This window comes from Perna viridis, chromosome 2 (assembly GCF_037379345.1).
Source record: "Perna viridis isolate PV_CMFRI_1.1 ecotype Kerala chromosome 2, ASM3737934v1, whole genome shotgun sequence".
Taxonomy (NCBI): domain Eukaryota; kingdom Metazoa; phylum Mollusca; class Bivalvia; order Mytilida; family Mytilidae; genus Perna; species Perna viridis.
Window position 1 is genome coordinate 1,176,517 of NC_142446.1, and position 26,786 is coordinate 1,203,302.

The window sequence follows — 26,786 nt, forward strand, 5'->3', positions numbered from 1 at the left end:
TATTTTTCCATCATTTATGAACAGTCATATAATTGTATCATGGAATGTAAGTTGTATCATGTCTTTAACAGTTTGCTTAGCGCACTTATTAATTTGACAAAATGTGATGTATGCATACTGTCTGAACACAAGTTAAAAGACTCATCGATAGATAATTTGCATAGTTTAGAGAATGGGCATTCTTGTATTGCAAAATCAGATCAGTTGCCACCTGATTATAAAGCATACCGTGGAAAAGGGGCATAGCAATATTATATAAACGTTCTCTACAATTCTCTGTAAATGAAATTTATGACACACACTCAGAAAGAATTGTAGGAATAGAGTTGAAAAATCAATTATTAAGTTCAATGTATATATTTGTTGTTTAGATTCCCTCAAGCTTGGACGAGTATAATACTGTGTTAAATTCCTGAGATATGTTACATGCATACTATAGAAATCAAGGGAATGTTTTGATTGCAATCTATTGTTAAAAGATAGATTGGTGTCTAATGCACTCAATCAAATCAATTATTGAAATTTACAAACAGAAATAATTTACGATATGTAGGTAACGAAATACATAACAAAGGTCCAAACTATACATTTGTAACAAAAAATCAATGTTAGACTATATTCTGTTTGATGATGTTGTATGCAGACAGATGAGGACTTATGAGATCCTTGCTGAAGGGGAGATAAGCAGTACTTCCGATCATTTACCAATATATGTATTGTATATATAAATTAAACTCTGATTCTCACATAGTTTTAGAACAGTGTTATAAACTTCCATCATGGCATCGTATAACCGACGCTCAAATTGATCTTGATCATTATCAAAAATGTTTAGTGGAGACCTTAAACGATTTATCCGTGGATATAGAAAGTGGGATTATAGATATTGACTCTGGATATGATGCATTTGTATCCGTCGTCATCGATGCGTCAGTGTGCTGTACCAAAAAACTGTTTCAATCCAAATACAAAACCATATTGTACTAATGACGTTAAAGAAGCGCACAAAGAGGACCACAGACTCCGTAGAATATGAATGCCCGAGGGGAGACCGCGGGGTTATCAGTTTGACAGCTACAAAAACTATAAAAAGGCTAACTACAATTGAAGAAATATCCAACAAGCTGCATGTGAAAACTTTGAGAAACAATGTTATGACGATTAAGTAGATATGCGGAATTAGACATTCGAATGTTCTAGAAGTCGCTTAAACGTTTTTCGAAAAAAAGGTCTAGTGTTTACCAGGAAATTATATATAATAACAAAGTATGTAATACTCCTGAGACTGTAACAAATGCTTTTGCCTCATACTTCGAAAATATTTACACGGAAAAAGATCATGATTTATTTTATTCTAATTTTAAAAGTGGCATATACAATATGTATGATGACATTTTACTAACGTGCAGTGGTAAAGAAGAAAACCTACCTGGTGGACTGATTACCGAAGATGAAGTTTCTAAAGCAATACTAAACTTGAAGCTAAAAACATCTCCTGGTCATGATCGAGCATATAAAATATGGTGGTAAAAACTGGTGCAATTCAATACTACGCTATTTAATCGTTTTGTATATGAAGGTCGTATCCCGACAAAGTGGAAGTGCGGTCTCATAGTTCCATATATATACAAGATGACCATATTCACCTAGGTGTGCAAATGAACTATGGATTCAAATCCTTAGAACGCACTACGAATGCGTGCAGGAAAGGGCGTATTTGCATTTTTTGCGTTGAATAAACTTCATTCCAAGTTCATTAACCCAAATGTTCTTGTACGTTTGTATAAAACAATAGTGTTACTATCTACCCTATACGGATGTGAAGTATGGACTAACCTAAAAACTGCGGAAAAAACCATGCTTGAACGTTTTCAACATTTTATTGCAAAAACAAATACTTAACTTAAAAACTAGAACTAGATCGGACATGTGCGAAAGTCTGTTAGGACTCTACCCGATAACTGCTGCCATTGAAAAAAGGGAAATTGCTATTTTTACATAAACTTGTATCGTTAGATGACAACTGCCTAACAAAGAAGATATTCCTTATTCGTATCTTTTCATTCCTCGTTGATACGGAACGCACTCATTTTGGTTTCATTCCTGACATTGTTTAAATTCTATTTTATTATGAGCTCCATGGGTACCTAAAAGAATGTTTATTTACTGGCCATTTTCCTACTAAATGGAATGGAAATCAACCGTGAATAATTCAGTTTGGCATGTGCAAGAGAAATCCCGCTCTAGTGGTGATGAAGACTTTCTTCGGTTTCGAAATGTCAAGCACCATTTTGGAAACAAGCAGAAAAAAATTATTATTTTGTTACAAAACTCTTAACTGATACTCCAAATATAACCGCTGGTTTATGTGTTCTGTGCAAGAGATTATTTTTGGACATATATGTTCACGCCTGCTGTAGCTGCCCTGCCATCAAACCAATACGAGACTCTTTTTGGGACCTTATTATTGAACATTTTCCGTTGTGTTTGTTTATCAACCTGAACTAGCGTGATGAATCCGACTTATTTGAAATATTTCTGGGCAAATTGGTAAATACATCTGATGAAATAGATTTCTTCAATTTTATGAGACTATGTCACGTTCCTCGGACAATATAATAGGCTCCTGAGATTTTCTAATGCAGAAAATATCAACCCCACTCCACCCCACCCATGAGTAATTAGTCCGTATCATGAAATATGATTGATTGATTGTTGGGGTTTAACGCCCGAGCAGCAATATTGCAGCTATATTCAGGCGATGAACATGAAAAGGGTGATAAAATGAACATGAAATTATGATGATGACATGAAAAAAGGGATGGGACACAAGGATAATAGTGTCGATAATTGCCATAAGATAAAAGGGAGGGATGGGTAAGGTCGGGCAATTTAGCCTCCCGTGGCGGAGCGCAAAGGTTCCTACTCCTATCGAATACCACAGCAGGTTTCTTTAACGTGCTAGGAACATGGCATCTTTCCCAATACGGTGCACCACGATGGTTTGCGGTCAGGTTTTCCGTATTATAGCCTGACAACCTCAGCATGTAACACGCCAGGGGTACCCCATTCCACCACCTGGGGCACACATCCCAGTTGCTCTGTGGACAGAGCGCCTTGCCCCCGGTTAGGTTTCTGAGCACTATTTAGTCGCCTTTTACGACTAGCTTAGCGCTGCTGCAGGCCTATTCTTTTGACACCCGACCTGCACGGAGTATCATGAAATACATTTTGTTGTAATATAGATAAACTGTATATTTAGAAGTCATGTAAGTTGAATTGTAACATTCTTATTATATAATTTACATGTCACTGATATCTATTTGTAAATTTGTATGTCATTATATCTCTTCAAGAGGAAATAAAGGCAATGAATGAATGAATGATTTTCTACTTTTTGCAGAGAGACAATCGTCAGACTTTATAATTATTTTTTTTCGAAATAACAAATAAAAACTTTTGGGTAGGGGATCTGAAGGAGGGTCGGTCGGGTGACCGGAAACATAACATATTTTTAGGCCTAATAGGATGGTCTATATATTACTCCAGCAGTGATAAAGGTTGTCTGGCTATTTTGTTGAAGAACACATGGCATTGAGGAATCTGTTGAGTTGGGTGGACCAATTAGCTGCTCATTACTGTAACATGAGGTTTAGGGGACTCTACATTATGCATATAGACATTATGTACACGTAAAAGTACTGTGTACATGTAAGTACATTCCCGAGGAACTCCAATGATTTTTAGTTTTTCTATATATGTACATATCAGACTGCATGTACTGACAACTTTTAATATGATTTTTAATTTCACCATTTTCTGTTTATGACTTCATGCCAATAAAGTAAAGTTTGTACATGTATATAAAATCTAATTTTAATCGCATTCATACTTAAACATTTGTTAAAAAGGGTGGGGTTTTATTAAGTATCAAGACATTAATACTACACACGTAAAAATAACTAAGTTTTGTTAAATTGTGAAGTAGATTTACAGGATTTAATAAAAAAAAAAAAAGATTCTAAAGTTAATGACAGTGTTGTGAAGTACTGAATGTACATAGAAAGGTAAATACACTGATAAACCATCTATGACATCCTGCATCTCTTTTCTGAATTATGACCTACACCGAGTAAATATAATCACAGATCCGCTATGTAGAAGTGGTACTAACATGGAAGATGTTGACCACTACCTCTTTCATTGTCCTTTATATATGTAGTCCAAAGACAAACTTTGTTTAATAATTTAAGCTGGCTCTGTGATACTTATCCACATTTGTATTTTTCAGCAGGTTATTTTTTCAGTATATAAAAGGGTCAAAAAGATTTCTTGATGTATGATTTGTGAATTAAGCTGATATTTTTTTTTGCTGTGTTACAGATCGTCACCATCACATCCCCTTCTCCAAACTATTTTTTCTCTCCAGTTGACTTTTAGTTACACTCATTACAGAAATGTATAGTTCGTATATTGTTAAAGCATGCTGTCTTATTCTATATGTATTCAATATATGTATATTGTATTTAGGAAAGGAATAAAGAAGTATGGTTTACTTTTGTCCAATCCATTTTGTTTTGAGCAAATAGAATTTGTTTAAACTGAAGCAAACTAATGTACATACATGTTATTTTGGTTCTTAAACCAAATAATACTGCAGTGCCTCTGGATATATTTATACTGCTGTAAAACAAGTACTGTAGTATAGGAAACATTTTTCAGGCTATTTAGAAGTTGATGAAATTGTTTTATACAAGATTTAGTTGAAATATTGATTTTGAAGTGTTAACTGTGAGCCAGTATCGATGGATTTAGCCTAAAAATCCTTCATATACCGGTATTGTAATTTTGATTCATAAGAATTTTGAATGTTTTCTGTAGGGTAAATGACTGTAAGTGGGAAACTTTACAGTTCTGCAGTTTTATTATCTGTTGATAAAGAGAACTGTTTAACTAGGACTAATGTAAAACAAAGACCATGTATATTGTACATTCTTAGCAAGTCACACACACCGACAACTAATTTGGTCCTAAGGAAGAGTAAATGACAGTTTTTTAAGGAATTGAAATGGGGCATGCCAAACCCTGAATCTGCCTATATATACTATATATATAATAGTGCCACCGCCAAAAATATTGCGGTCGTATATTGGTATGGTGCTAACAGCGGCGTTATCCTCGGCGGCGTCCGTGTCGTCATCGTCGTCCACATTCACTTGGTTTTCATGTGATGACTTTAGTTATGGTTGATCAATTGTTATGAAAGTATGATATGATTTTACTAACTACTAGAGGAATGTTTCCTATTTAATTTTGAATTTATGGCCACTACCGTTTTCAAATTAGGGCCATCCATGTAACTGACAGATACCACTGTTGGTGTCTGTTAATCTAAAAAAAAAAAAAAAACTGAGAGTCCAGAATTTTATCAAGCTAACGTACATAAAGTGAAATGGTCAATCCTTAACATGACATAACAAGTTCAACACATCCATGCAAGTACACCTTCAAGAAAGAACCATTGTCATATGTTATGACTTGTCTTATGGTTGTGGCAAACCATTGTGGAATTTGTTCCCCATTTATTAATGTCAGTAGATATTTAGTAACATATTATAATGGATATTTATCAATACATGTATAATTCAATTATTGATATCAATAAATGGAGGAGGTTTTTAGACAATGCAAACACGTTCAAGGCAAAACGTACGTATATTCAAATTTGCAATTCGAACAATACCAGTCTGCGTCCATACTTGCCCCTCGTGAAGTACCAGTCTGCGTCCACACTTGTTGAGAAAAAAAATAAATACGAAATGAAACGAAACAAAAAAAGAAAAGAAAACAAATTTTTAAACTAAAATTTTGAATCATCAGTATTGTGTGGATGTGTAGTTCTAGTAGTGGTGAAACCGCTGATCCCGTTGTAAATAATTAATCTTTTTGGAAATACAGAAAGAACAAATTACCATCAACGGATTATAATTTTTTTAAAATACCTATAAATATCTCACGACTTCCGAGGTTCAACGCCATCGGCGCTTTGATTTTTCATGTTACTCGAGTATATAGGGGCAACTCATTCGCTGCACGTGTGTATAATGTTTTGGGGCCAGCTGCATCCTGCCCTGTGATATGAGGATTTCTTATTTGTTCACTGAATACCAATGGGTGGCCTTGGACTGACATTTTCAAACCGGTGGGGTTTTTGTCTCCTTGACACATACACCATGTACCTATTCTCGTTTTATTATTACTGCATGTGACAATGTCGGTGTTTAAGTGAATTTGTGCGTTACTGTATGTGACAATGTCGGTGTTTAAGTGAATTTGTGCGTTACTGTATGTGACAATGTCGGTGTTTAAGTGAATTTGTTCGTTACTATATGTGACAATGTCGGTGTTTAAGCTGACTTATGCATTGCTGTAAGCCTCTTCGGCATATTCCGTTTAATACCTGTTTATATTAACCCTTTGACATGTGTTATTGTGGATATTTCAAAAAAAGTGTTTGTAGTTTTTATACGCCCGTCAATTTTGACGAAACTTTGAGATATTTTTATCCATGATCACTGGCTCCTTTTCGTTATCTTTAAAATTTCGATTTCACGTTGTCGATTTTTGGCACTTTTTCATAAAAAAAGCAGGATGGTTTTTCCGTTTTCACATTATAACTGAAAAATGCTTTCAGCGTTTGCCAGGAAACCTGGAGATTATCTTTGTATTCATTGTCACAGGCTCCCTTTCGTTTTCGATTTCGATTTCAAGCTTATGACCATCTTACGCCGTGACGAAGCTAAAGTTGCAAAACAAAGCTGTCTTAAGACCATCTTTATAAATATGATGATCAAAACGTGTTCTTGCGTCATTATGTACATTATATTTTTGAAAAAAAAGTGATGAATTGTACATGTAGTGTATTTCTGAATCCGTCACTGACTTCTTCTCGTAAATGATTGATATGGTGAACTGACAAAATCATTAGTCGATATCCATGGTCACGCGAAAAATGAAACGAAAGATATGATTTTAACACTTACATATCACAATATGTGAAGGACAAGCTTAGCAATAAGGTGTTGTTATTCGGTTCCGATAATAGAAAATAATACTTACTGAGAAAGAAACAAAATATAATCCACATGTCTTCTCATCTTCCCTCCTCAAATATTGATCTGCCAGTAGTAGTCCTGGTTATGAACAAAAAATCACTTTTTATCACTTTTTATCTTCCTATGGGAAATTCGTCATAGAATTGATCGTATAACGTGCATGACTTGGTTTCTACGGATTTTCACTGAATCCCTACCCATGTTATCATTAAGTAAAGTGAATGTTGACTTTAACTCAATCCATCACATATACAATGAATATATATCGCATACTACCAAACGGAAGTTAATTTCCCGTAATAATTTCTGCATTTTTACTTAAAGTATAAAAATGTCAATCATATCAATATGTCAGCATCGATTGACCTTTGCAACATACAACATCGGTAAACCAAATTTACACAGCTTAGCAGCACCGAGACAGTCGAAACTTTCAAACTATAATGAACCGTTCTTGCATATCGAACGCTTCAGAAATCCGATTCCAAATGTGAAGCAATATTCACGGATTGGTTAGCTAATAAATCATGTGTAGTAGTGTCAGACGTTGGAGATTAGGAACAATATAATATTGTGTTAATTATTGGAACATAAAATATCCGTCCTTTTTTGCTAGATAGGGCAGTGAAAGTAACACAAATTTCCGGGATGTGGTATAAAAAAAAACAGTGTTGAGGTCTTACTCATCCGTCCGTACGTCCGTCCGTAACAAATCGTTTAGAGGCTGTTAATTTGTTGTCTTTCGGTGTAGGCTTTTGGTATTTGGCATGAGGGTAGAACAGCTCAATATGATGTGTGGCATACATGTACCATAGTTGATGACCTGAAATCTTGAACTTTGACCTCTAGGTCAAATTAATGATTTTGCAATACTGGTTCGTGTCCGGGCTGTAATTTTATTGTCTTTTGGTGAAATTATTTGGTATTTGGCATAAGGATAGACCAGAGAAAATTTTCTGTATATTTTTTATCCTGGTCCTAGAGATGGTTTTCATATCAATGTTATCTAGTTTGAATGACAATAAACTGGTAAAAATAATTTTCTGTCTTTTTTTTCTAAATGTTTAAAATCATAACATTGAGGTACTCATCACCGATATCATGTGAGATGCACAGTGTACAAAAACGATCTTGTCTAGGAATACTTTGCCGTCTTCCTGTCTGAATTGGTAGGCGATGGCACCCACATCTAACTTTACATGTACAAAGATATTGCATCAAATAAATAGGTAATTCTACCAAATGTTTTTTTTTCAAAACAAAAAATCAGATTTAATACTTTCAAGTATAATTTATAATTTCTTAGTCTACCACTTGAAAATATTAATATTTTGGTCTTGTTTACATTAATTTTAAGCTTCCATGGGTCACAATAACGCTAAAAACTATCGAGCGTAAGTTGTAAGTCACTAATAGATTCTGCTAACAAAATAGTATCGTCAGCATACCCTTAATTTTTTTCTGTTCCAAAAAGGAGTTCACACCATTCAAATATAACGAGGAATGTAGAGGCGATAGATTTTTGCCTCGTCTTAGACCCATTCCACACTTAAATATTCCAGAATATTTATTTAAGATTTTACGTCGTCGTACATATTTTGAATGATACGGAAAAAAATCCGTTAATACCATTTTCAACGAGCTTAAAGAATAGCGAATAAATGCGCAAAATGTGTTTTTCTTCTTATTCTTACTAAGCATACAAACAAATATATGCGATCGTTTGTTGAGTACCCACTTCTAAAACCAGCTTGTTTCATGCATTATATCATTCTGTTTGAGATACGAATTTTTAGGCTGTAATTTTTCACATTTCTACTTGTATATGGGTATGATTGTACCCGCCGGGATTTAAGAACAAATCCACTATAGAAAATCATATTAAACAGTATCAACGTTAATACTTTTGTCATCACCCGTTGATTTGTTATTTTTTGGCATCTCTTTATAGCCTTGGCAATCTCATCTGTTGTGATTTTGCTATTTAATGTAACATTTTCATTATCGTCACTGTCATTCTGCGTCATAAAGTGACTTCTTAGTACCGGTATTTATATTTTTGAAAAAAATCAAATACAATGTATACAATTATTTGAAATATTAGTGCTTTCTCTTTTCTGGTCATTTTTTTTTAATTTTACTATCCATGGCCATACTCTAAAAAAGCACAAAGAAAACAGGTCGTCATTTTGGATTTTGGCCGTCCTATACACGATGCATAAATACGACGGAATCGTCAGTTCCGTTGCTTTCGGCGGAAATTACGAAAGCTTTTCACTTCGTACAAGAACTGTAAAAATACCGATGCGAGGAGACCCGAGGCAGTGGTTGTGAACGAGATCATTCCTGGGCAGTTGAAAATAAAAATAAGGTATGTAGCTAGGGATTTGACTCTATTTTTTTTTATTTTCAAGGTGAAGAAGGTAGTAAAATCCAAAATCGCGGCCTGTTTCCCTTGTGTTTTTTTTTTTAGTGTATGGCCATGGATAGTAAAATGTAAAAATAGTTAAAACAACATTTAAGTACATTTTTTGTCCATTTAATGGATCTAAATCATGAGTTTATTAGATAAAGGTAATTACAGACCTGTAAGCGTTTTGCCTACAGTTTCAAAATTATACGAACGCGCTTTCATGTCAGTTAACGGAACATTTTGATAAAATGTTAGTCCTTTCTTAGCAGCGTTCAGGGCTTTGGCTGCCAATCTACTCTGTTGAGAGTAGGAGAGGACTCGAAAGAGGCACTCGATATTAACAAATATGTGGGGTTATCTTCATGGATCTGTTCAAAGCTTTTGATTGATTTTCCCCAAAGAAACTCCAACATGATGGAGCCAGTGACAGCTCTCTCAGACTCTTGACCAGTTATCTGAGTGACAGAAAACAATACATCAAAGTTTGACAAAATGTAAGTTGCTTTCAAAATTTTATAAAAGGTGTTCATCGGAGATCTATTCTGGGACCTGTAATGTTTGATATTTTTCTCAACGACATCTTTAGTTTTTTTAATAAACCTACTTTGTATAATTATGCAGATAACAATACAGTCTCCTATGCAAATAATGATCCTATAAATTTAAAAACTGTACTTGAAAATGACAGCAAAACTCTTATAAAATGGTTTCATATCAACAAAATGAAAGCAAATCCTGATAAATTGCAGGCCATTGCTCTGCGTAAAAAAACTTAATTTTTAGTTTGACCACGGTAGTAATGTTAACATCGAAAGTGAAAAAGAAGTCAAATTATTTTTTGTAACAACATATTTTATGTGAGACATTGATAGTCAAATTACAGATATGTGCAGGAAAACAATAAGACAACTTGGTGTTCTCGAGCGTATCGGCCATCACTTAAACCGTCTGAGCAAAATTACTATTTACTATTCTTTCATTCTGTCAAGCTTTAGTTTTTGTCACCTCGTCTAGCACTTTTGCTCAGAGGCAAATTCTAAAAAGATTGAGAAAATTCAAGGAAGAGCTCTTAGATTTATTTATCAGGACAAAATTCTCTCTTCGTAAAGTTGCTAGAAAAACTGTTACTCCCGTTCCTTAAAATCAGACGTTTGGGAACAATAAGCATTGAACCATTTAAGATCATTGATAATGAAAGTCCAATATTTTTTACAAGATCGTATATCAATTAATAATAGTTCTTATAACTTCAGTTATACCAATACAGCAGAAATATCCAGAGTAAAAAACACTAGGTATGGTCTAATCCTTCAGACATTCAGCCCGAAGATTTGGAATAGTCCCCAGATGAACTAAGAAAGCAGACAAATATAAATCAGTTCAAGACCCCCATTAATACATGGGCAGGTCCCACTTGCTCATGAATTATTTGTAAATCACAATGGCTGAATGTCTATATGCATTATCCCTGTTTTCTTGGTTTTTTTTTTTAGCTTTTGCTTGCTTTTTCTGCTGAATGCCTTTGTTTTTCATTTTATGCTGCTTTATTTTCACCTGTTTTGTGTGTGTACTATGAAAGTGCTGTATCTGTTTACCCTATGTCTATCGGAAAGTGAACACATTTCATGTTTCTTTACTGAGAAATGATACAAAGCAATATTTCATACTTTTATTTATATTTACTCAAATATAACGATCTTGTTTACTCACATTAGTTCTATTTTTTTGTTTGTTTATCAACCGTATTTGCGATAAGCACAGTTTTATGGGGTTTCATGTCGACAACACTCCGAACTTGCCACTTACCGGATTTTAATCACTGGCAATATGACGGGAGTCGCTAGCAAAGCAGGACTTGGGGGTATGGAGAAACGGAATTCCAACCTGTTACGTTGTAGGAATAACGGCTCATCTGTTTCCCAGATAAAGCAAAACATATCAATCTAAGCTTTAAAGGCATCAATAAACAAAAGAAATTTCAGAATAAAAATAAAAAGAACGTCTTTTCTTGTAGAATACCAGTCTAAGGTGGTACCTTTTGATTTTAAATACTAATTCATCTTGGTTGGGTTGTTCTTTGACATAACGATAATTCTTCTATGCCAATAATATCCATTCCTGTTATATTCTCATATGTAATGTCATCCAATATTAAACCGGCATTACGGGTTTCAATCCGCGTATATTTCTTGATTCACTTTCCTTAAGTCATATATTGCACAAAGTTCAAAATGGCAAAAAAAGAAAAAGAATGTTTTCCTCCACCTCATCCATAGCATTTACAAGTCTGAGTGACGGTGAAAAGTACAGTTAATGACAGAAAAATGGGGAACGTTTCACCATTATAATTTACCTACCATGTATGGATCGACCCAATAAAATTGAAACATTAACACCATTCCATTAATTCATAATTCATTCATGAGACGGAGAAATGCAACAAATGGATCATTGCCCAATACAGAAGTAAAAGAGTAATCAAGGGAACCAAGATTCTAGCGGAAATTGGAAGAATGTAATCCAGGGACAAAGACCAGACAAACACTATAAAGAACATAAAGTTACAAAAATAACAAAAATAAATGAGCAACTCGGACGCTACTAAAAACTGGGAGCATGGACCGGGTGCACTGGTAGGGTAAGCGTCTTCTGTTTTTCTAGAAACACTCGCCGATTTTTCATAAAAATACAGTCCGGGGTAGACGAAAGAGGAAAGTAAAATTATGACACGTTGGACAAATCAGTTTTCATGGTGCAGATGGATACACCGTTACGATCCACGAGTTTATAACCCTATGGTTTTTACGTGCAATGCTTTATTTTTAGTTTCAATACGTTTTCAGTGTGTTTCATAAATATTTAGTTTAACGGTCTTATTTTTCCGTTGTGACTATTTCCCCCAAAGTAGAGGCAAATCGAACGGTTATAAGTTCATGATGACGACCAAAAAACTTCTGTAGTGATGACTTCAATCTTGTACGTATGAGATTAAGATATTTATTACATGAATGATGTATGTTTGTTTCGTAGGATCTTCGAGTCATGTTCTCGGTTTCGCTGGCGTATGTCCGTCTGCCTGTTGCATTTACTTTTTATGCCTGTCCCAAGTCAGGATTGTCTGGTCCTTCTGTCTCTTTTTCCACTAAAGTCTTCTTCCATATTGCTAATACAGTCTGAAAATGCATGTACTAGTACAATGTATTTCGCTAGGCCTGCGTGCAATGTTATCCTTTGTCGTGAGGCTTTCCTCGGTAGCGCTGCCGTTCATTGAAGACACGTAACGTTTCTTGTCGTTGATTGACCATGGGAGAAAAGAGGGATCTATGAAAAACTGAAAAAGCTCATCGGGGCCTGTTGTTAAAGGTAGTCAAAGTCATTGAAATTTTGCGTATCGACAAGACAACATTTAGTTCAGTCAGAGCCTTAATATACTCATATATCAGTCAAAATTCAAACTAAGTCTCACGAAATACATTTTTTCTAACAGCAATTGAAGTGCCAGAAAATGGTAATCGGCCCCACACCCCTTGTCGTAATGCCACCTATCCAAGGTGGGCGCGATCCTAATGATTTGTTTTGAGTACACATCATTTAGGCCTAGCTGCGCCCCTGACAATATAATAGCATATAACACATCATAAAACAAGCACAGTTTTTTGGCTACAACTTCTGCCAAGCCTAACAGGCCGCCAAAAATACCAAAAATAATCATCTTCATCTATCATTATTTTCTCCATACAGGAACGCCCTAAACTAAAAAAGAGTAATCAAAGGAGCCAAGATTCTATCGGAAATAAAAAAAATGTTACAAGCCAGGGACAAAGACCAGACATGGAAAACAGACATACACAACAAAGAACATGAAGTAACTAAAATCACACATACAAAGTCACAAAAGCAAATGAGCAACTCGGACTCCACTAAAAACTGGGAGCATGGACCAGGTGCGCTCTGCTATTCTAGAAACATTCGCCGAGTTGGTCATATTTAAAAAGTCAAGTCTAAAACGTAATGAAGAAATTTTAAAGGAAAATTTACACTAAATATATGTAGAAATAGAAGAACAAAGGGAAGAGCACCGTATTCTAGATCACTATTCCCTGCAAAGAGAAAGAGAAAACGATATTAGAATATGAATTCTAAATACATAATTCCAGTTAAACATACAAAATTCACAATTACAAATTAACATGACGAATAATATTTATAAATTGAGACGTAACTTGGCAATTACAGCAAAATTCAAACGAAAGCCCATCTCTGTGGGCATATAATCAGAGACCTATAATTATTTAATTATATTTAAATATAAAATTTTCTCCCGTCTGCACAATTTCTTTAGTTCTGAATTAACGAAACAACCTTATAACGAGAAAACATGTAATCTACTAATCTAGGAAAAATAGAAGTGGTAACTATCACAGCCTTTGTCCTACATTTTAATGCATATATTGTACATTAAAAAAGGGACATTACAGTGTCAACACTTTGTGCAGAAGAAATATTAGTACCCACATGCCCCAAAACAGTGTGTAAATTTTCACCGAAACAGGAATTCAATTTAGAGACCAACCATCGTAAAAGCTGATGACCCATGAAAAACATGTATCCCATTATTCACCTTTTAACAATTAGTACTTTTGACAATAGTTCTGAAAATGGAAACCCTGTATGGCCTCTTTCTTGAATGCGGGTTCAATACGTGTCGACTCCGTTGTGGAGCAACTTTAATATCCCCAAGTAACTTCCTGTCTGTTCAAAAACAAACAAGTTCGAACTGTCAAGTTCCTGGAAGATAAGTATCTTGCTACGCTGCTTTGATGCACGTTTTCTATGGGACATGAAAAATAGTGTTACTATAAAGCATCTGACAAGGCTTTGGTAAGTGATATTGTCCTATATATTTTGATTGGAATGAAATCAAGCAATGCATGAACCGCCATCGTAAGAACGTGTTTAGACCAGTGTGAATCAGAGTGGATATTTTTTCTGTGTACATTTTGTATTTTTAAAATAAAATAAATCAGTGAAAAATTTCCGTTTAAAATGTTAGCAATAATTTAACAATAAGATTTGTGTTTTATTGAGAATTAAACATAATCTAAGTATACGCTGTAAAGAGAATGGATATGGTGTCTAATGTCAGTACATTCCGGGTACGCAAAAACTTTTTTTTTTCAACATGTTTTTCCTTAAAATTACGTAAAAAATATGTTTTGTAACCAAAAAATTAGCCTGACAACCAGATTATCAAAATTGAAGATATTTCCAAAAATTTAAGCCATAAATGAAGAAAATCGGTCCAGTAATAGCTTGCGGAATGAATTTTGAAATAGGTATGATCTTTGACACATAGTTTTTCAGGCGGCCATTTTTCTCTAAGTATCTTCACTTCAAACGTTTGTACCAAATGACCATCATTTCTAATAACAATGAAAGTTGTATATTTAGAAAGAGAAATGTCTCATCTTCAATTACATATATTTTTTATTGTCATGCAATGGATTTTTAACCATTTTCTAACGTGTTAAAGTTGACTCAAAATTGAGAATTTTGCTCTCGCAAGAATATCGATAAACGCACTACCGACCTCCCTACTATTGGTGAGTTCATGTATGTCAAAAAGACAGCAACCCCACCATGATGAAAATTGCCAGCTCAAGGCCAATGAAAATTAGTCACATTTTCTTCTTCTTGAGGGGGAGGGCTGGGATTTTATTTCGTGTTAGAAAATTTTTTCGTGCAAGCATGAAAATGATAATTTGTTTTCAGCAGCAACTTGGAGTTATTTTTTTTTACTTAAAAATCTACATTGTTAAGTAATGGGAGAAATATTAAATCCCAATATTTGTTTCAGTGGCTGAGTAAAACAATCCCCCCCTGAAATTTGGAATACCTTTATTTAAAAAAAAATTAAATTGCAGGTCCCCCTCCCCCAGTATAAAAATAGTGGATGCCTTATTTTCTCTTTCAAAGTCCTTTGTCTTACCAGGGAGTGTTTATACATTTCTTAATTGTCAGATACATTATAATCCCTAGTCTCACTACTGCAAGGCTAGAAGTTGAATGATGAATATCATTATATACATGTACTAAAATGCAAGTCCTTCATGATAGAAAGAAAAGTATATAGATAAGAAGTTTATAGTGAATTGCAATGTTTTAAAGTTCAACAAAGTAATGAATACCACAAAAAAGTCTTTTTTTTTTTAATTTAAATATTTTTTATTCAATCTGTACATTTGTTAGTTGGATACACATACTACTGGTACCTTATCGCAGCCTCGTTAACGTTAGTATCATCATATACAGTATATACAGATGTTAGTAGATACAATTCACAATATAAATATACAACATATAATATTTTATTTGGATACCGAGGTAGACACATGATTGTATATGAAGGACATTACAGAATATCTATCTCAAAAAGGGCTTTGTATAGATTCAGTTAGATTACTAAAAATCAAAAATGTAAATAGGACTTGGAGCAGGAGTTTAGAGGAACAGCATTCAACCTCTAACTATTGGTAAAGAAATAAAAACCTGTGTTTCCCCTTACCTGCTCTAAAAAACTAGGGTCAGTAAACATTTTGCATGTATAAACAATAATAACTACACAAAGTACCATTGAAAGAAAAACAAAACAAAACAAAAAAATATATATGACCATAATGTACATGTACATATGCACCTACATGTATGAATCACAATCATATAGTTTATCCTGAAAAAAATAAACATGAATATACATGTAGATGTTATAATATGGTAGTTCATTGAAAATGCCTAGTTTGCTTAATAAAATGTTGTATAGATTTGAAATTTGTTCATTATATTCATCCCAAAGGTTTATCATCATCAAAAGAGTTTCTATTTTCATCTCATCAAGGAAAGACTATCTTTTAAATTAAGTCTGAAACTGAAGTGGGCATTAAAAAAAGTGAATAGAATCCTCAATTATCCATCCACATGATGGTTGTGTACATTGTTCTAGGGACTAAAATTAATGTTATTAATGAATATATAAAAAGTATGTCTAAAATACTTACGCCAATTCATTTTGTATATGTTAAATTCTTCAATATACATGTAGTTTTTGATTTTGGAAATGTACTTGACTCTTGGTCAGTAGGTGTATAAAAATAAAGGAGATTTGTGTGATCCTAAAAAATTACAGACCCATTACAATTTGGAGTTGTATGGGTAAACTCTTTACAGCAGTGCTGATTTAGCAGGTTGAGTAGTTCTGTAGGAAAATTTTGTATACTTGTATACAATCTGGTTTCCGAAAAGGATATTTGACTTTTGACAGCATTCTAACTTTGCATGTATTGTGTGATTTACTGAAACATAAAAAGAAAAAAGTTATTTTGTGCCATTATAGACTTTTCAAAAGCTTTTGACACTGGTTTGCGACCTGGACTATGGTCAAAACTTCTGAAGTGTTCTGTCAATGGGAAACTATACAAAGTAATTGTGAACATGTACAGTGATATGAAATCTGGTATTTTCAATGGTAAAGAAAACTCTTTTATTTCCCTTGTAATGTAGGTGTCAGATAAAGAGAAAACCTTTCATCCTTGTTTTCATTGTATATGAATGATCTAGAAGATTTTATGGTAGATAATAATATCATTGACCTTTCTTAATTATCACATGATGTAGATATAGAACTAAGAATTATTTCTTGATACCAAGTTTAAAAATAGACCAAATATCATGAAATTTTGTAATTTAATGAACAGTTAACATCTTCCTGATCTCAAGATTTTGTGCAAATTTATTCGTATCAACAAAAAATTAGACTCTCTGGGGTGATAATGTTAAATTAAATTTTCCAGTGCACCTCCTAATAACTTTACTTATTGTACATGTGTTTAATGATCACTCTCGGTGTTCTTAATTATATATATGTTCATCTGTCGTCGTTAACAGTTTCTTCAAACATCTTCTCTGAAACTACAGAATGGATTTGGATGAAACTTAAGATGGTTGTTCCTTAGAGTATCCTGCACAAAATGACTGTTTAAATTTTTGATCTGTTAAAAAACATGGCCATCATTATTAAAAATAGAACATAGGGGTCAGACAGCAGATTTTTGCATATATCTCCAAAACGGTTAAGTGTAACCAAATTCTGACTGGGTAAAAGTATTCAGCATGATGAGATCCATCCGTGGTCAAATCTTGGTGAAAATCTGTTGACCTGTGTTGGAGTTATTGCCCTTTTTGGATGTTTTTTACTGTTTTTTATGTTATTATTTTAAAAAATCTTCTCCTCAGAAACTACTGTACAGAATTCAATGAAAGTTGGTATTTTTTTTACAGGATATCCTTAACAAAATGATTGTTTGGATTTTTGATTGCTGAAAAAAAAACATGGCTGCTGTTTCTAAAAATAGAACAATGGGGTCAGACAGCAGATTTTTGCATACATCTCCAAATCTGTTAGGTTCAACCAAATTCTGACATAGGCTAATAGTATTCAGCATAATGAGATCTATCTGTGGTTAAATTTTTGTGAAAATCTGTTGACCCATGTTGGAGTTATTGCCCTTTTGGAACGTTTTTTGCTGTTTTTGATGTTATTACTTTAAAAAATCACTTCCTCAGAAACTACAATACAGAGTTCTATGAAAGTTGGCATGACTGTTTGGATTTTTGATCGCTGAAAAAAGCATGGCTGCGGTTTCGAAAAATAGAACAATGGGGTCAGACAACAGATTTTTGCATACATTTCCAAATCTGTTAGGTTTAGCCAATAGCTTTCTATTGCTGAAATGATCCTTATTATAAGACCTACAAAAGTCTCCAATGAATCAAATGGAGTCAAAATTGTCTAACAACTTTTTGTTTTGCCCTTGAAAAGCAAAAAAATAACTAGGACCTAGTCTAGGTGAGCAATTCAGGCTCCTGGGAGCCTCTTGTTGGATTCCTTATGAAAATCCCTGTTTTTTAACCAGATTTCAAATACATGTAGCTCTCACAGTTTTGGAGTTCTAAAGGACCAAAGGGGCCACACTTTAAAAAATCAAGTTTTTTTATTTTTGGTCCAAAAACTTTTTTTTGGCACCATCTTTTAGGCATATACACATGTAGCCCTTATCTATGGCATCATCTTTAAAGTGTATATCTCATATGTATGCCATGGTATCATCTTTAAGGCATATACCCCTTATCTATGGCATCCTGTTTCATTGATATACATCATTACATGTACATGTATGGATTGATTGGATCATTAGACGGACTATTGACCAATTGTACATTTGAAATATTTTCATTGATTAAATTAGAAACACATTTACAATGTATTGAAATCTTAATTAAGTGTTAACTTTGTTTAATTACACAATCAGATAAATATGAGTAATTGAATCATTAACTCTTATACATACATGTATGTACACAAGTATTATGATTATTCTTTCTAGGTAAAATGGTTTTTAAAAGATCTGAGTATGGGTTGAAGTACAAAAAGTCATATTTGGAGAATAACATTCCTGTTTATTATAATAATGTTGCCTACAGGACACATCGTAGGGAACTTGAGCATGCTCATACTCCTCTTTCTTGGGATTTTGAAGATACATCTGACTCCAGATCTTCTCCAGAAGAGGATATCAGTCTTTTACTGCAGAACAAGTTAAAACTAATAGAAGAGAATTTTCAGCAAGGCAAAATAGTTGGTACAGGAGAGAATGATCAGCATGGTAGGATAGAAGCTACAGGAGAAAAAGAAGATTTAGTTCATGAAGCAAAAACCAAACTAGAGAAGTATGAAAGTAAGGGAAATAGAAATACAGATGGTAAAAAAACTGATGTGAGTAAACTGGATCAGGATACTCAATTCAATGAAGATAATCTAAAACAATCAAAACTAAATGAAGAAAAAACATTCTGTAAAGACAATCAATCAGGATCCCAGAAAGATGATTTAAAGCTGTCCTTACAGTCAGGTATGTATAGATAACTAATGTCTATAAAAAATAAATATTACCTAAATTGCTTCATTGGATTTTTAATAAACTTTTTATGAATGTCAGACATCATATGTAGAATAAAGGCAAATAATGACTTTGGGTGCTTGCAAGGGAAGATGGTCAATCTTGTTAGTGTAACTCCGCCTCATCCACTTGACGGAATCTACCAAAATTTTACAGGATATTTCTTTATCCTCTTTGTGAGCTTTCTTACAGTATTTCTGGTTTCCAAATGTAGGTAGACATTTGATATCAACTTTAAAACGACCATTGGCTGTGGAGACAGAGAAGGAGAAATTAGGGCAAAGGGTCATTTAATAGAATATCTATGGCAATCCAAAGTGGACAAAAATGAGAATTTTCTAATATTAAAAAACGTTTTTTTTAATATTACAAATTTATTTTCTAATATTACAAATTAGATTTCTTATGTCACAAAACCCTTTTTTAATATTAAAAATTCAACTGAATTTCTAATATTAAAAACAATTTTTTAATATTAGAAATTGATTTTCTAATATCAAAAAATGGATTTGTTGTATTCAATTATGATTTTTTAATATTAGAAAATCATTTTGTAATATTAAAAAATGTGACTGATTTTGCAATATAGCAAAGTGATTTTTTAATATTACAAATTCATTTTCTAATATTACAAAAGGTGTGATGTTTTATAAAATTACTAAATCAGGAATTTGTAATATTAGAAAATGAATTTCTAATATTAAAAAATCTTTTCTAGTATTAAAAAATTGATTTTGTAATATTAAAAATTCATTTTCTAATATTACAAAATATTGATTTTTGTCCACTTTGGCTTGCCATAATATCCCTAGATCTGCCTTTAATAGTAAGTTGTAATAGAATGTCCCATACCTGCTTTTTAATAATAAGTAGTAACAGAATTCCCAAGATCAGCCTTAAATTAATAGTAGGTTTCATATCATAAAAGTTTCTGTGATAAAGCTGCATTAGCTGTCATTTTCGTAAATTTTTGTTTCTGCTGAAATATACCTTCACTTTGAATTATTTCAACTGAATTGTACTTTCCCTGTATAATTTCATTTGATATCCACAAATAAAATGCATTAAATACATGAAATAGGTGTCTATATATTTATTGTCTTGCAAGACAAAAAATCGACCTAGATAAATTCGTATGCATGTGACTTCTGGTGACCCTAATCCGCGGATGTTTTGTAAGGGTCACTTCTATAAAAACAAAGCTGATTGCAAAGTGAAAGTGGTTATTCAAGGGCAAGGAAGACCAACTGACTTCGAAAGTTCGAATATAACATGAGGATCCTTTTGAAATTTACGTATTGTGATATAATGTGGCTCAGATATGGTCATTATTTATTTGAAAACTAATCAAAAAGAAAAACAATAGACAATAGACAATTTTATTTGCACAAACACATTTACAGTAGATGGTTATGGCATGAACAAAAACAGAACAATGTAATGTACGTTACATATAAACTAAATTTATGACCATGGTGCAACAGTGATGTAAATCTGATCAAAATAGATAAATCTATAGTTTTAACATCATATATTAATATAATTTCTGTTAAAATAAATTGACTTCCGATTCCAACATTCATTCATGAATTTGATAGTTATTTTTAGTATTTCTGTATAGCTACTGTTTAGTATATATACTATATCTGTTGGTGTGAGATGAGGTTTTGATGAAGAAATTAAATTATGGTTGTACAATTTCATTCTGTATTGATTTCTTTGTGGTGTGTAGTGGGTGCACACCGAGAAGAAATGATATTCATCCTCTGCGTTCCCACTATCACATAATTTACAAATAGTTTTTTTTTCTCTCTATGGTTTTGCACTGACCCCATTCTTTGTCTAGTGCATGTGCACTCAAACGAAATTTACTGATAATAGATCTTTCTATTTTAGGTTTACATAAATCAATATATGGGAGTCCTTTAGACAGAATAAATATTTTACAGAAAAATGACAGTTTTTCACTCATAGCTAGTGAGCCTGCTAAATTTTGTTTAAACTGATCGTGTAGTCTTTGTTCGATTCTCTTGATATAAAATTGAAGATTATTAAGTTGTAAGTTAAGATGACAGAACCCTAGTTTATTGAGTATATCTTTTGCATGGGACATCTAAAAGTTGTTCTTTTTAACTTCTCTGAACATTTCGTAGACTAGTGTATCAGGGGAGTTAAGGATATGGTTTAAAAATTTAATCGTATTCAATTGAACTTTTAGATGTAGAGATGTTCTGTTTGTAGTTTTACTTCAAGGATTTCTATTATGAATTGTAAGTGTTCATATGGGTCAGAGGTCAGAGTCTTTCCAGCTCCCCAGACCTCACTTCCATATATATATGAAATGAAATGAAAACAAGACATGTGCTTATCTGTGTATCTGTTAATGCTATTTTTTTACCAAGTTAAAAGTAGTTTTAACCCATTTGAATTTCCTGTCGGCAGTCTTCGGAAGTAATGGCGCTAAATAATTAGATCAGAGCTATCGATCTTTTCTGATTGACAAAAAAAATGTTGTTTTCACAATATTCTGTAGGTATTATAGACATTTATTGCTTCAATTGCATTACTACTAACTTATTTCAATGAATCAGCAAAATTCAGTAGAATCAAAACTGAACAAATTTGGCAGCTAATGCAGCTTTAAAATTATATTGTTTATGTATATGACATAGTTAATTAAAGAATACTTTTGTAAATGTCATTGTTCACACTTTCATGGTTTTATCTGAAAGTTGGAAAGAAAAATAACGATAGGTAATTCGAATAAATCTTATTACAGATGAGGACAAGAAAAAGAAAAAAACCAGGCCTTCAACAAGAGCCAGACCAAAATCATCTCCAGTATATAAACCACCATTTCTCGCCTATGGCTGTGGAGACCGAGAAAGAGAGACTGGGGTCAAAAGGTCATTTAATGTCAGAGCCTCTAATGACGTAAGGCTTATTGGATCTGTATTCTTTGTAGAAGTTCACATTTTAAGTACTTCCATGTCAGATGTTGCAGAGGAAGGTTATCCAAATTTCTCTGAACCTTCATATTTATATGAAGATTGGAGATTTATAAACTACGTGTGGTTTTGATTGTAAAACACTCAAAGGCATCATGTATCAGTGTTTTGTTACCCATAATTTACATCTTATATCAGGCTGTTTTTCCAAGCAAAATAATTTTCAAAAGCATAAATATTTAGAAAGAAATTTCATCACACCAAAGTGCCTTATTTTCTATCCCAAACCCACATGATAGTGGACTTTTATTTGAAAAACAAAGATGAGTAACAAACATTGTGCTTTGTATGATGGATATTGGCGAAATATTTTTAAATTGAGTATGATAGAATGGATCAGAAAGAAATTTTAGAACTGACAGTTTTTTTACTACAAATTTAAGGTACCCTTGATATTTTGGTGTTGTTTCCCTAACAGTTTATGAAGTAGGGGCCATACAGTATGAATTACTCACAATCAGGCTTACGATGTTTTAATATTGTATTACATTATGGTGCTGTTGTCGTCGTCTTTATCCAAAAGGCAATAAATAAAACAAATATCCCATATCAAACTTTGACCTTTTCAAACTATAGTCATAAGGATTATTTCATCAATTGAATTTTTTCCTATCTATTATGATTTTCAAGTAACAATTACAAAAATCATGATTTTGGACCTCTCCATTGAGGAGTCATCATACAACCTTGATCAAATGGAGACTTTTGTAGAACTTTTCACCCTGAAGAAGGAAGTCACATTTTTAGCTCACCTGATAGGTACCAGTATCTTATTGCATATCCCTGAGCAGGTGTACGTCAAAACATGGAGGCTATAAAAATATAGTGCATTTTCTTTTTGCCTCTGTACAAACTTATATTTTGTCAAAAGATATGAACTATGACTTATTAAATAGAGCAAACATCACACTATAAGATGACAAACTTTATTGAAAGAAAATCTAACATAATAACATAAAAATGTTACATTGAAAAGGTTGATTTGATGAGTGCAAAATGAAAGTAAAAGTAATGAAAATGGCTATTTATAGTTCAAGACTACTTTTCTGTCCGATCTTCTTGGACTCACCCTACTTTCTTTGCAGGAAATTATTTTTTCACATGTCCTTAGAAATGCTACATAAGTGAAAGTTTTATTGGATCAATTTACATATTTAAAATAATCCTAAAAATATGCACTTCACTATAGAAGTCTATGGTAAAAATTAATACAATACTGAGACCAATAAGATATCATTCAGTAAGCTGACTCATAGTTCTTGTTTATCTTTTATATATCCTAACAGTGGCATCTTTAAAAGGATTTTATTTTTTGCTTATTAAAATTTTGATTTCAGAAGAAAAAAAATGAGAATGGGCTCCTTTGTAGCTTATATTTTCTTTAAAATACAGTTGGTCTTGACAGATTTAATTAGTCTATGGGAATATTTGATACATAAATTTATCTTGATTTATCTGTGATATGATTAGAATACATGTGTATATATATTGAGTGTATTTTTGGCTTTTGATGAAATTTGATTGCTGCCAGAATCAGTTTCTAAAATTATAAAGAGGACCAAACAGCAGTCTGTTGGCAGTTTACTCCACAGCAATAGGAAAAGGTGCTGTCATTATCACAGACAGCTCTGTGTTTGAGATTTTCACTGTGAATTAATCCTAAACAGGAAATGAAATATAAACCATAATGAATCTTGAACAGTCACCTATAATTTATTGTCCACAAAATAATAATAGAGTTGGAAAAGATTTGGTTCAGGAGTTCATTAAATAGTATGTGGAAAGTGTGATGTATGAATGAATGTACAGACATAATAAATGTTATATTGACTTGTCAAGCAGAAGTATCTGAGATAGAGTCAAGTTGTTAAGAATGGCAATTACTTCTTACCACTTGCTGAAGAGTTGTTGCCCATTGAAGAGAAAACTTAATGAATTTTTTCTTCAATTTTCAGAGTTCTGTAATTGTATTCATTCTGTGTCCAAAACCTTTGCTTTGTGAAATAATTAGTCACAATCCAAATTAATAGATGTGTCTGTACTGTTAAGGATGATATTTGCTGTCATATCAAGCTGAATCCAGTAGAGTTTTATTGTATGGTCAAGTACACATTTATTTCACTATTTAATTTTGTTTGCATTTCAGGTATATCCTGCTGCCATGAAGGCCTTAGTAAATCTTCATGAACAACAGAAAAAACGAGAGAAAAATCGTCGATGCTTGTCAGCTAGAGAAAGGAAGAGAAAAGCATTAATACAAGAAAAAGCAGGAAAAGAAGTTGCAGGATGGCAGTCAGAGTACCAACGAATGTACCCACAATACAATTACGATGAATATGCTAGATCTGCATCACGGTTACAAAACAGACCTCAATGCTTTAAACCATATAAATTCTAGATTATATCATAATATTGATAGACTTTTGCTAGAAAATGTTGTGATGATGTAATACTAGTAAGATGCACAACTTACAGTGTAATCACTTTGGTGGCAAGCCCTAGTTACTAAAGTGTTTTTAGGGAAGGGAAGGATAATCGTAGAAAAATATGTGAATTATAATATTATTTGTTTCACTATCATCACATTTCATTGGGAATGACTTTTAGGGAGCTTTGTTTACTTTAAGGGTATTTAATTGAGGGGAAAAGAGAAGTGTTAGATGTTACTTCCATAATGCTCCTATATTAGAAGGCAGTACCTGTGATCAGTGAGATTGTAATTCAGGGATGTGATGTATTATAATTCCCAAAACATGAACCCTGGGTGTAATGTTGAAGTAAAAATACATACAAATGTATAGTAATATTGCTAAGGACAAATATCTTTCTGTTGAAAATTTGTTGATAACAATTCTTGTTGCATTGCTACCTGCCACCAAACAAAAAGGATGTTGTTCCATTGAACACAGTCTGTCAGATCTACTACTGCTGTATTGTAATACAGGAATGTTATCGGTGTTTTATTTACAACACCAGTAATTGTATCTTGCTTTATCAAGTTGTTTATCCTGATTGTATCCAATACAAGTGAAACATTGAAAATTGTTTGTTTTCCTCCTTTACAAACATTTAAAAGTTAGTTTCATTTTATAAGACTTTCCTGTTACATTATGTAGCTATCTAATGGTACTTTTGTAGGACTTCACATGGTGATTTTCCCATCATGAAAATTTACCTATGTGTAAAAGTAAATTTGCTAAGTGTTCATATGTCCTTATCAAATAAGCACATCAATTGATGAAATCTTAGAGGGATATTTTTGTTATCAAACTCTCCAACCCCCCATGCTAGATCCATTTCCTGAGTCAATTATGAATTGGAAGGGTGCAAATTGCTTGTTAGATTAGTAGCAGCATTTTACTTGTACATGCATTTACATGTATCAACACAACATATATGCACCCTTTGCATGCATAGAGAGGGAACATGGTCACTATTATCTGAGATAAGATAACTAAAATGTGCATTTGGATTTTTGATTATATGTTACAATAGCACAGAATAAGGGCCTTTTTGGAATACTTTATACATACATGTATAAAGAAGAAATACATGTTTTTGAGTTGCAAATATAAACTGGCATGCATATGGTATCTTTAATCTCATAGCACAAGATTATAAGATTATAAAGCTCTTTTCATATGGTTACCAAGCAATCCCCAAATGTCTCATTAAAGAAAAAAAAAGAAAAAAAACGTGCAGCGAGACTAACTTCGACTGCCCTTACCAAGTGCAAAAGTGCAAATTTACACACGAGTAAATGCATTAACATGGATAAATTTGCACCACTGTGTAAATTTACATAAATGCAAATAAAATTTTACATGTGCAAGTTTTATGAGGAGAAGTTGGTTAATACATTATTACTTTAGACAACATTTGTTTGCTTTGTAGGAAAATGATGTCACTGTTGATTGATTTGTTGTTATTTCGAATGATATCTATAATGCTATTTTTGTTTTGCTAAATTTTATACAAATATTTTAGATAAAGATAAGAAAGTAGTTTAGAATGTTTACTTTATTTCTTGTACAGTCTGCAGATTTTGACCACACTGCAATGAAAAATGCCCTTACAATACAATATAATTGGTACCCTCAGAATACATTACCACTAAGTAGATAACCTCAGAATACATTATCATTAAGTAGATATCCTCATAACACATAATAGTACGTGGGCAGAGATAACCCCCCTCCCAGTGCACCCCCACTCATCAACCAAAGTATGATTTTCA

At 32.9% G+C, this 26,786-nt stretch overlaps 1 protein-coding gene and 1 long non-coding RNA gene across 2 annotated transcripts in view; one reads left to right on the forward strand and one right to left on the reverse strand.

Annotated features, from left to right (window-relative positions):
* The window catches only part of LOC148623243 (uncharacterized), a 32,044-nt gene extending 24,434 nt beyond the window's left edge, over positions 1–7,610 (reverse strand). The window contains exon 1 of the long non-coding RNA XR_015919399.1: positions 7,120–7,610. This is a non-coding gene — a long non-coding RNA (uncharacterized LOC148623243). The remainder of the gene's footprint in view (positions 1–7,119) is intronic.
* A 6,609-nt stretch (positions 7,611–14,219) lies between these two features.
* LOC148623245 (uncharacterized) lies at positions 14,220–26,553 on the forward strand. The gene is made up of 4 exons (XM_088564939.1): positions 14,220–14,409; positions 18,969–19,493; positions 22,321–22,475; positions 24,696–26,553. Exons 2-4 carry the CDS (start codon positions 18,974–18,976, stop codon positions 24,945–24,947), a joined length of 927 nt encoding a protein of 308 aa, XP_088421065.1. The 5' UTR covers positions 14,220–14,409; positions 18,969–18,973; the 3' UTR covers positions 24,948–26,553.
* Positions 26,554–26,786: the final 233 nt, after the last annotated feature.